At 36.3% G+C, this 12107-nt stretch overlaps 1 protein-coding gene across 1 annotated transcript; it reads left to right on the top strand.

Moving 5' to 3' along the window:
- Positions 1 to 1318: 1318 nt before the first annotated feature.
- On the top strand, positions 1319 to 7046 carry LOC116300726 (adenosine receptor A2b-like). The gene is made up of 2 exons (XM_031709644.2): positions 1319 to 1446; positions 2790 to 7046. The coding sequence occupies exon 2, from the start codon at positions 2866 to 2868 to the stop codon at positions 3898 to 3900; it is 1035 nt and encodes a 344-aa protein (XP_031565504.2). The 5' UTR covers positions 1319 to 1446; positions 2790 to 2865; the 3' UTR covers positions 3901 to 7046.
- Positions 7047 to 12107: the final 5061 nt, after the last annotated feature.

The raw sequence follows: 12107 nt of genomic DNA, 5'->3' as shown, positions 1-12107 counted from the left end.
TCAAACCCTTCCCCCATGCTTTTAGTTTCTTTGGATATATTTTGTATACAAGTAAGTATAAGTATACAAATGGTGAGTCCGGATTGGCAAAACGCTCATGAATTGACTAGACAAATGTGATACGACTGAAAAACGTCTGCGCATGCTCTGAATCCGTATGCAAATTAGTCAAAACATAAGTAAATTTGACTTTCAAACATGCCTTATAAATTGGGCTTCACAAATGCCAAAACTTAGTGTCCATGCTTGAGACTTAAGACTAATTCTTTCATATTGTGTTATTTAATACAGTATCTTGGTCTGACAAAAGTATACTCTCGAATTTTTTTTGTATACTTGGAGAAAACAAACATTTATTTTCTCACTCAAACTCTTCAAAATTCTTAGAAAGCGTGCTGAAGTGAACGAATGCGCAGACGTTTTTCCCTTGTGTCGACAAATGCAGCTCGAGTACAATTCTTTTGAATGGAAAACTTGACTTCTCTTCTTCGATTGGAAATAAAAATGCATCCGTTCTATTAATTTCCTACAAGATCTTTCAAACATTACTCAGCGTTAGGCTTACTTGCTATATAACGAACCAATGAAAACGGACCGGAGCATGCTCAAGTGGCGGGAATAGTGAATCAACAATGTGCATGTTATCTGATCTTCCCGCCAATGATACAGCAACATGATCTTAATATTCACTTAGGTAGAGCCGGGCAAAGTTAAAAAGGATACTCGAGATTACAGACTTTGCAAGTCAGAGTGCGTCTTAATTTTCAATGGATTTCCTATTTATGATATTCTTTTACACCCGCCTTGTGTAACCAAAAATATGTACATGCATCAGTGGCGGATCCAGAACTTTAAGAGGGGGGTTCATTTCTGAAAATCTCGGCACAACAATAACGTTCTCTTGCACATCACTGGCCTAGGGGCGCTCCTGATAAGGATAACCTATCCATCAAAAAGCGGACCTACCATACTTTTATTTATTTATTTTAAAAAATATAAAAAATCCAAGGTACCAGCCGGTGGGGGGGGGGGGGGGGGGTCATTTGCACCCAATGAACCCCCCCTAAATCCGCCACAGTGCATGTTGGGTTTATTTTGGCCGTTGTTATCGATTTTTTCGTATAGTATTTCTATTTCTGAAGCGGCTTGAACATAAACACGTGAGGTAAATTTTCATGTGCAACAATTAAAAGTCCGGAATAGGATACTTTGCGATTACTCAAATAAGGATCTATGACGGGAGCTATTTTAATCAATACCCGCTGGCGTTGGATTGAGCTCTTTCAAAATTACGGCTCTTTCAAGAAAGAATATCAGAAATATATTGTACTTCCTCCTGTGTGGCTGTTACTAGTGAAAATTTAACTGTACCAAGACGCAATGTGGCTAGTTTTTTATTGGGCTAAGGAAATTCATACAGAATAACTTCGATAAAGCTCATAAACCGTAAGTTAAGAATGATATATAGGTTATTTTTTTTAACTTTGTCGATCGAAAAGCTGTTGTTTGTCCTGGAGCCACCATTTTGGTGCTAGCAGCGGGCAAGTGGTTTTTGCGACTGCGATAGAGTTAATTTGTGAAGAAAGGTGTTCGTATCATTTAATATTTCATTCATATTTAATATTTTTGATTATTTTCTAGTTAGCTTTAATCGAGTTGCTTTTTATTCGATTTTAGCTTTTAGTGATTGAGAATCGCACCAAATTAGTTTTTCTTTACGTTCTTGTTTACGATAACACATCTCTTTTGGTCTTTGAAATTTCGTTGATTTTCTTTCTTTCTGTTGATTTAAAAAGAGATGTTATCTTTTCGCCTTTTAAGTTGTCTTTTTCTTCTTCCTGTTTCGGCATGAACGCGGTGAAAAAAATACAGGATATAAAAAAATCACTGAATTGCTTTATTGTGATCGTCTTCAAATTTTTAAGAATATGCATTTTCGTAAATCGTTTGAAAAATTCAATGTCCATTAAAAGTAAGTGTTGCTAAGTATCAGTGTTTGAGTTTTTACTATCGCAGGAACATCAGATATCTAAATCTAATAGTAGTTGGAACGTTGGAAGAATAATACGCCGAAAAAATTTTATCTGAAGGGAACCCGGGTTAAATGTTCTTAAGTTTGGGATGCGAACTGAGTGGAGAAAAGTGCTAAGCTGTTAAGAATAGGTGATTGGAAGCTAACTCTTGATAACCAATATAATGTTGGCGAAGGTTTAAGGATTGTAACAAGAGGAATATGTAATCTTAGTTTTCGATATTTTTGTACTTCAATTTGGTTTTATCTTATTACCCTTACCACTAATTTTATTATGGAATGTAGGAAATTGCCGGTTCGATGAATTTAGCAATTTCATTCACTATTAGCTACGGCTATTCATCGTACCTATTCCCTATCGGGTTTAAAGGTTTTTTATCGTTATTCTCTGAGAACGTGGACCGGGAATAACATAGGAAATTACACCCACACTGATCAATCTTAAACCTGTCATCCGGTTTCGTGTGGTTTCTATTAAGGATGTTCTCGTAGTGAGACAGCCGTTTAAGCAATTCCTCGACTCATTTTCGCTCATTTCCCGCTTGCGTTTTGCGTCTAAGTCACCCTAAAGGCAATTCAGAGTAAAGGACAATGATTTAGACATAATATATAGGTTTTTAAGCTCTTGTGAGGGCTTTAATTAAGCAAAGCATCGCTACTGACAATTTACTCAATTTTATTGCTTTCGACTACACTTTGTAGACACCTGCCGTTATCTTACATGCATACATTTATTTTGTCTTTCTTATCTTGGCAGAAAATATCCAGCAACAAGGAAAATTCGTATCGTTACAAGTAAAAGGAATGTTCTACTGCCTTCTGCGCATTGACTAATGGGCAATACCGCTGACACCATCCAAGTGATCTTAACAGTCATAGTAATGTTTTTAACCTTATTTGGTAATGCATCCATATTTTATATTATTTTTCGAGTTCGACGACTTCACTGTCCTTCTGGATTCTTATTGGCTAATTTAGCAGTGACTGACATTTTGGTTGCTTTGACTTTACTTCCATTTCGAATACCCGGCATCCTCCATGAAAAGTTTGTTTTCAAAGAGAGTGGTTGCACTGCTATTGGATTTCTGCAGAATTCTTTGAGTTTTGCATCAGTTTTTACACTATTGGCTGTTAGTATTGATAGATATTTAGCCATTGTTCTCCCTTTACGTTACAAGTCATTTGTGACCGCAACAAAGACTGCAATTTCTATCCTATGTATCTGGGCTTATTCCCTGTTCTCAGCATGTTATCCATTCTTTGGATGGGGAAGATATACCTTTATGCGTGGTCTTTGGCTCTGTGAGACTGACTACCTTGTTCTCTCAAGCTTCACCTACTTCAAACTCTGCAATATCTATTTTCTACCTTTGATGATCATCTCTTACTTGTACGCTAAAATCTTCCGCGTGTCGCGGCGACATTCCAAGCAAATACGACGAGAAGTTGAAGCCATGGTTTTTCGAGAATCTTCCACGGTTGTCTCAGTGGATACAGCTGTTGGCAAAATTCAGGACGTGTCTGGTCAATTCTGTCTAAGAAAACCTCATTCAGCTATGAAGTCAGAGATCAGGACAGCATTCACTTTAGGCTTTGTCGTAGGCGTGCTATTCCTGTCGTGGACACCCTATATTGGGTTGAGCATATTGTCAACTTTCACGAGAGAAAACAATAATATCCTTGCAATAGAAATATCGACGTTTTTGTATTACATGAACGGAATGATCAATCCATATCTCTATGGATATCTCAATCGAACAATAAAAGGTCAACTGAGAAAATATTACAATAACTTTGTGGAAAAATCGATCCGTTTGCGAAAGAACAGGGTTAATCCAGCCATAATAGTCATTACACCGAAGGAGTAAATATCGCTAACTAGAATAACTTCAATAGTCTCAAACAAAGGGGACGTCAAGTGTATAATATTCCGCCATTTTTTACATGTAAGTGAATTTATTTCATTTAACCACAGGGAACCCGGCTTTCGGAACTTTATGATTTCCTTTTTATGAGTAGTTGGATTTGAGATCGGTTTACGGTTACTTAAGATGTAATTGTAGATCTGGACTGGTGGATATTGCTCTTTATGGGTTGTTCTGCGTACCCATCAATTTACAGTCAAGATCAGTTAACAGCTTCATGTATCATTCGATCTCAAACCGCAGGACCCATAAAGATCAAAGTTACCATTTTTACTAAAAGAAAAATCTAGATCGATATAAATATGGTAACGAATTTGACTAAATATTGTTCTGGACTAACTATTTCAAATTGGTCGGCATATTTGAACCAGGTTGTCTCTAGACTGCAAGTAGTCCCACTTTTACACCTTACCAGAAACGACGAGTGTCTAAGGATTGCTTTGTACTCCACATGAATCCTAAAACACTCGTCTTTACTGAGTCTGGAGAGAGAAGTGGGACTACTCGCAGTCTAGGCTGTCTCCGAAAGCCGGGTTCCCTGTGATTTAACTTGAATTTTGAACTATATTTAAATGAGCAAAACAACACACAAATAAGTATTTTAAATGCACTATACTGCACAGAAACGAAACATGACGACCAATTTGAATAACTATTGTTCTACACTGACTAGCGACTGACTAGCCTCGTGGAAACATAAAGCATTTCCACATGTATGAGAGGCTAGTCAGTCTCTAGTCAATGCAGAACGATTGTTATTCAAATTGGTAGCCATTTTTCGACTCGGCGTATAACAAACACTATTCTCTACTTTCACATCCCCATAATACTTTGGCGTCTTTGGGGGGTGACCAGAGGGTAAAAACCCACTTATTTTGCTGAAGGCTAATCAGACAATGTTGACAATACCTTGTTTGGTATCCAAAAATAAATTGAAGAAGTAAAAAACAGAAAAAGATAGAAGTTTGAAGAGGTTTAAGGTAAATTTTAAAACATTTTTCTTAAGGTGGCTGCCTACTTTTGAACGTTTGAATTGAGCCCACGATGAGCGCGCGCTCAAAAACCGCTGAAAAATCTACAAGATTTTATTGAAGAACCATACGCGTTTTAAGCTTCAACAGAGCAAAACCCTCAAATTTTGCACGGGACTCTATATTTTTTGATAGCTCATTCGAAAAACCTCCTAAAAATCTAGGTTATATCAACATTTTAGGAAAAGTTTAAATCAGGAACACGTGAAAAAATAGATTTTTGTAGGGATTTTTGTTCGACTTTATGAGATTTTTTAAGAGCACCGAAACTACAAAATATGACAAATCAATGTATCTCTCTGTCTTTTTGTCTAAAATATCCATTTATTATTGTAGAATGATTGACTAGCCTACATCCATGCAATCATATAGTCTGCAAATAACTATTATCTTATTCATCTTAACTTTTTTCCAATCACTTCCGGTGGTACAATTTTTACTCCAAAAGCTCGTGCGTAGGCTTCCATTAAATGCTGATCATCTCGAAAACGAGCTCGGGACACCCTATTTTTCTTTCCAGATTTGGAATCAGCATTAAATTTCAATTCGGATAATCGAAGTTTTAAAAAAAGCTTAAATCAATTTCCAAAAGTAGGCAGTCACCTTAAGTCAATACATTTTCTGTAAGACCAAAACTCTTGATGATCTGTACACGCAAAAATAACTTGGAGTAAACTAATAATCAGTATTGTACAGATAAAAGCAGGTAAAGTATAAATTCAATTAAGAAACCTTTCAATTTGGGACAGTTTTTTGATTGGTTAACCCCCAAAGAAGCAAGGCATTATGGGAATGTGAAAGTAGAAAATACTAAGGCCCCATCCACACATCCAATCCGCAAAGAAAGTCAGATTACAAAAATATCCTGGTACGTGGGGTATTAGTAAGATATTTATCTAAAATTCCCCAATCTTCCCCACGTTGATCCGGATATTTTTGAATCTGCAACTTTTTAAATACCAATTCGACGGTATACATAAGTTAGGCTGCATTAACAAAGTATTGCAAAAAAGCACCGATTCTCGTGCATGTGGATGGTAAATATTGGCCTTCTTGAATTTAGATTATTTTGTTTATTTACTGTTATATTTTGAATGCCAAAAATCAACAGAAACAAATCAAAAACGTCTTTCATTTGTCGAAGCAAAAGGATATAAGCAAACAATAAGAGAAGGAAACGGGCGGTAGTTCCAATCCTTGTATTTATTTATGGGTTTTTAGCTGTTGAACCGATTATCCTCCTCTTGATTGCATGCATGCCAGCCCGACTTTAACCTTCTTAGGTAACAAAGTGGGCTGCACACAGGTCACGGATGGTACCTCACCCTCTCTCTTTTACCTTTCAGTCTTAAGAAAGAAAGAAAGTGAAGAAATAGAAAACGCGCGCGCGTGCTGTGTGCTGTCATAAAGCACGCGGGGGTTGGCAGAACACGAGAGAAGTGTTAGGAGAAGCACGACGCATAGCGGAGTGCTTCTGGACACTTCTCGAGTGTTCTGCCAATCCCCAAGTGCTTTATGACTGCACACAGCACAGCAAGCAAGTTTTTTTATTTCTTTTATAAAATACAAATTACAATAATAGATAGGAATGACGCAACGGAAAGTGCGCGCGCGTGCAATGTGCTCTCATAAAGCCGACGCGCTCCAAACCAATCAGGACGCGACATTCGTAACAGTTATTTTGTAAAAAGGAATAGAGAAAGGAAGAAGGAGAAATAATGAAAAAGAAAAATTCGGTTTATTCCAATCTTATCACCACAGGTATCCCGTGATTTGTTTATGGGCCCAAAAGAAACAAGAGTGATTGCCCTGTAAATATACCACAGCAAAACTCACTCAGACAAAAAGAGCTGCAAAGAAAGATCTGTACATATTAGCGATATACTAGCCCTATACTAGCCCTATATTAGCCCTATACTCTTTGCATATGGATCCAGAATGCAAGGCGGTATTGGTATGTACGGGCTACCATGGTTACTGTATATAAAACTTCGCTCAGACATTCGTTTCGTTTTCAGAAATTGAAATGTAAAAGTAAAATTCCTACGTAATGTGAAATGAAGCTGTACATATTTGTATTATTATTACTATTTATTCAAAAAAACTACTGGAAGTCCGGTGAAATCATCGAGGGTCGACGGGTTGTGACCACAGGGACCCCAATTTAGATAAAAGTATAAGAAAACTAAATCAGACGAAGAACATTCAGTTACGAAAATCAAAACTTTGTGCGTTAAAATGTGACTTGGTATTAATATTCTGCTCACTTTTGGTCGTAAGCTTCTAAACCGGGCTTCCTGTGGTAATACTAAATAGCACTCGCATTTCGGTCTGTTTTCTGTTTTCAAAAGCGTTTTTTTACATGATTCAATGAAACTTTTTTTGCATGTTTAAATGTAATTGGTGAAACCAAACGGAAATCTTTAGACTTCAAGGAACACTGACGACGTGTTGACAAACCCGGCATTAAATCTAAACAATCCTCCGTTATAGCGTACGTTTCAGAACACTTTCTCTCTAATAATCACTTTGCTTCTAACATCAACTTATTCCTATAGACATTTTAATAAATGCCACAATGCTTCATTTTTCGCGCTTGACACCAAACTTATTCTTTTCGATTTTATTTTCTGATTTTTTTATTTTTTTATTTTTTCAAAACTTGCAATAAACTAGACATCAAACGCGGAAAGTAAGGCATCGTAGTATTTATTAAAAGGGTCTAAATTACCACTAATATTTTCTTCCCAAGACTAACTATTCACGAAACTAGAGAAGCTTTTAAAGAAGCTTATCTTATAACCAAAGCTAACACTCTTGAAACTAACGAAGTCGAAACTTACTGGTCACTCTAATTCATAATTTATTTTATATTTTCTTATTTTAGCCGATGCAGGGTTTATCACATATATTATCTACTTGTTACGTATTTTATCACACTATTTATGTTATTATTTTATTTCGTCATTTCCGTTTTTGTTTTACATATTAAACCGTTATATAAACCATGAGTATATGTAAATCATCCATAAGACAGTATCTGATAAAACACTAGTACTGGGTAGTCGTTGTTTTCGTCTTTCTTTTCAAAATTTCCTTTGCTTAACCAAGACCAACACTGACCCTAGAAAGAAGGATTTTTGCTATGATCGTCCTCCTTTTTAGAACTTATAACTAGAGCCACCGTTTACTGACCAAAAAGCTTTGTCCTCGTTTCTACACAGGCAGCCCAATCAGTGTTCCTGTGCTGACTTCCGCAAATGTTTGTAGAGAACAAAAAAAATGGCTCAAAAAAGATCGTAAAATTTAAAAAAATAAAAAATAAATAAATAAATAAATGAACATACCTTGATCTTTTGTTTTTCTCATGTTTTTTATCGTGTCATTGGATATTTTTTAGCTATTTTATTTATAACTCAATCACCTACCTAAAAGTATTATTTCTAGCAGGTTTCGGTACGAGGTTACGTGCTAAGTATAATGTGTTCTTTTCTCTTGCTAAAACACTGAGCATTATACACGAACCCTGGCACTGAAGGCTTTGTGCGCGAAGTACTGTAGAAGCATCTCTTTATAGTGAGGGAGCTAATTTAGGCTTCCTGTGGTTGTAAATGCTCCATAAAGATTATTTACGCATCAGACCTGATTTCACATCATGGGGGACTGGGTACGAGTTCCTGAATATTGGGATAATCGACACAAGCGCATTGACCTATAAAAAATCCCGAGTTTGATCTATAAATCCCGAATTTGACAAGATACACGCATTTAAAAACTCCAAAATTTACTAAGACATCATGCATGTGTTACCGGAAACTGTGTGCTCTGTCTTGATTATCACAATATTCAGGGGCTCACGATAGGAAATCAGGCAATGACGCGGATCGATGATTATCGGTAGTGGAAGGGAATGGTGAAAGACAAAGGATTGAAAGACTAATTCTGGAGTTTCACTTGACGTCGTTTTCTGCCTCGGAAAGAATGCTAATCATCAGCTCAAATTTACAGAAAGTTAACAGGCGTTTCTCCTGCAAAACAGGTAGCCCAGTACCGGTAAATGAATAACAGTAAAGTAAGCAATACCCAATATTTTAAATATGCTACCAAAGAGAAAGGATGAGCAAACTAATAACAACATTGGCTAATTTCTTTAATATATGTTGACAGGTACAGCGTTTTGCAATATAGATGCGAAGATACGAAAAGGGAAGGGGGGGGGGGGGGAATGATACAAATATAGATACTTGTTCTGAGGCAAGGAAACCGCAACAGCTAATGACAATTACTCAATATGTAAACTAATGTGCATATTTCCAGATTCTTTGAATAACGTATTTGCAACCAAATCCGTGTCGAGGGTCCTTGAATTTGAATGCTCGGAAAAAATTCGCGAAAAGGTTGAAATGGATTTTTGTGATAACTACAGGTGATATCTATCTATTGATGCAACAGAAAATGAGGAAAATCGAGTTTTGAAAACGGAAATGATTGGTCGGTTTTTACTGAGACAGCCTCTTAATCGTGCCTAGTTACGGTATACATTATGTATGATTTAACGACCAAATATTGATCATTCATCGTAAATCGACACTTTTCCGTCGGCCGTATTGGCTTACTTCCGGCATACAGTCAGTCACTAGATACCTTTAGCATCGATACTTTTTCGTCGGCCGTATTGGCTTACTTCCGGCCTCCAGTCAGTCACTAGATACTTTTAGCATGAGGCAAACTGCTAACCGCTAGCCGCTAAAACGCTAGGGAACAGGCTCGGAAGCACGCCCGCAAACACAGATTAGCGTACTTGGCATCAGTGAATTCATATGGCGGCTTTTCCAGCAACATCTTCGTTCTGAAGCCTTCCTAAATGTCGAACGTTTGACGGAAAACACCTGATGTCGAACTCGGCAGTTTGAAGTTTGCGGTACCTAGCAAGAACGGCGTTCATAAAAGTGTCTACTCAATAAAACTCGACCAAACTGATTCCCCGCCAAGACATAGTATCCTCAGAAGACGATATTCGTGATCGATACGAAAAAGTACATGATCTCTGCTGAGGAGGCTAGCCAAGATGATGACCGCGATAAATTGGTGATTCATGATTCCAAAATTATTAGAAAACATTAACCGAGGAAAATTCGACCTGTGATAACAATTATGGAAAATATAAAGGAAGAGGTAAAGGTGGTATCATATGAGAAAGTTGAAGTCGGTCATTGACTTCCATACAGCAACTCTAGTATTTTCTAGACTGTAGAACATACACGTTCCAGACACGTTTCATGAAAAAAGGGTAAGATTTGATCTCAAGATTGCTATTGCTTTAGCTTTCCGTTCAGTTGCTATGACAATACCAGCGAAGCTAAATAAATTGGTCACACTGTCACGTCTTTTGTTGACGTGTGCTGGGATGATACCATTGCACGATTCAACTGACTAATTATCCTAAAATCCCGCGTTGGGTGAGTAGCGTGCTTGCAAATACTCGCTCAACTGGTCGCGTTTATGAATTATCACAAATAGTAGACGATTTGACGACAATAAACAATTTAACCGGCTTTTGAAAGATTTCTTTTCTCTCTGCTTTGCTTTGTTGATCAGCACGAATTGTCGAAGCACGATTAGGCCTGGTGACTAGGTCTGTCCTGCATGTGCTACAGTGCATGTGAAAGGCACGAAACTGTGACATCTTTATGTTTGACAAACAGAGGATAAATATACATTCAATATACTACATTTCATATTATTATTTCTTGGAGGCCTGAATAACACAAAACCTACCCTTGAAATGCTTCTGGATTACTCACTGATTGTTTATATAATATTATTAATCAGTTTTTTTCTTCAAATGATAAATTTTCTGGCATTTTATGATCCTCAAGGAAATTTGATTTCAATGATCGAAGAAAGATTTTAAAGGAATTTTTGGCGGTCTTTTTTGGTTGCTATAGGTCATGACGTCATGAACTTCTTTCCTGATGACTTCAGTCTGAGTTTGGATTAATTTACTAGAGTACTTTAAAAAAACATGCAAATGGTTGGGTTTCCTTTCATGAGACCTTTCATGTTTGCACAACGTAACATTTCTTTCGATTGAAGAGCTAAAGATCTTGTAACTCGGTCAGACGCTTAATTTGACATGATTTGGAAGATATCTTGTCTTGTTTTTAACGACACTCGAGTTTGTCAGAGTCATGAGGTTTTTTCTTTCTTTCTTTCTTTTCTTTTCTTTTCTTTTCTTTTCTTTTCTTTTCTTTTTTCTTTTTTTTTTTTCGCATGTAGTTTTAATTTTAACTTTTCCTTGATTCACTTTTCCTTTTGTTTTTTGGCCTTTTGTTTTTTTTTTTTGTTTTTTTTTTTTGTTTTTTTTGTTTTGTTTTGTTTTGTTGTTTTTTGTTTTTCATCCAGATTACTATTATTTCATTTTTATTTTCATGTCCTCATTTTCTCACTTTGGTTAACTGTTAGCCTCTCACAACGTTAATTTTAAATTTGCATTCCATCCTTAAAACCTTTTCTTCTGTAATAAGACCTTGCTAAATCAAGCGAAAGACAAAGGTACATTGGAATTGGAAAAAAAAAAACTACGGTAAATGATTTTTTTAAAAAACGTTTCTAGCAGCATATTCCTTTGTGGTTAGCAACTGAATATTAATTACTTAACATGTTAACAACGTGCGCGAGTAATTGAACTTCTCTTGCCTACAAAATCTTACAAAACTAACAACAAGTAAATATCACGAAGAAGGCCTTACTATTGAATTCAAGAGGCTACATTATCTAATGACCATCATGATGTATATATTGTCATTTAGTATGAAAAACATGACTTGAAGCACGAGTTCAGTGATTCAGTCCCTTCATGGGGTCTCAAAGATGTAAGCCACTTTTTCATAATAATTTCATCGATACTTACTCCTACTCATAAATTTTTTCTTTAAGACAAAATTTCGTGCTTTGATTTATTTTTTCTTAAATATTTATTTGATTATTTTGATTAATAAAGACGTTTTTTTGAAAATAAAAGTCATGAGTGAAGATGCTCAAATCTGCCAGGCGTTGCTTTCCACACCAAATCATGAATGTGGCGAGACGTGCATTTGTACATGACTTGTTTTGTGA

The sequence above is a fragment of the Actinia tenebrosa genome, unplaced genomic scaffold, assembly GCF_029948245.1.
Source record: "Actinia tenebrosa isolate PJP-AT-01 unplaced genomic scaffold, QUT_ActTen_1.0 PGA_scaffold5__44_contigs__length_20552954, whole genome shotgun sequence".
Classification (NCBI taxonomy): Eukaryota; Metazoa; Cnidaria; class Anthozoa; order Actiniaria; family Actiniidae; genus Actinia; species Actinia tenebrosa.
The sequence above is the reverse complement of the archived record's forward strand: the minus strand, read 5'-3'. Positions and strand labels throughout refer to the sequence as shown.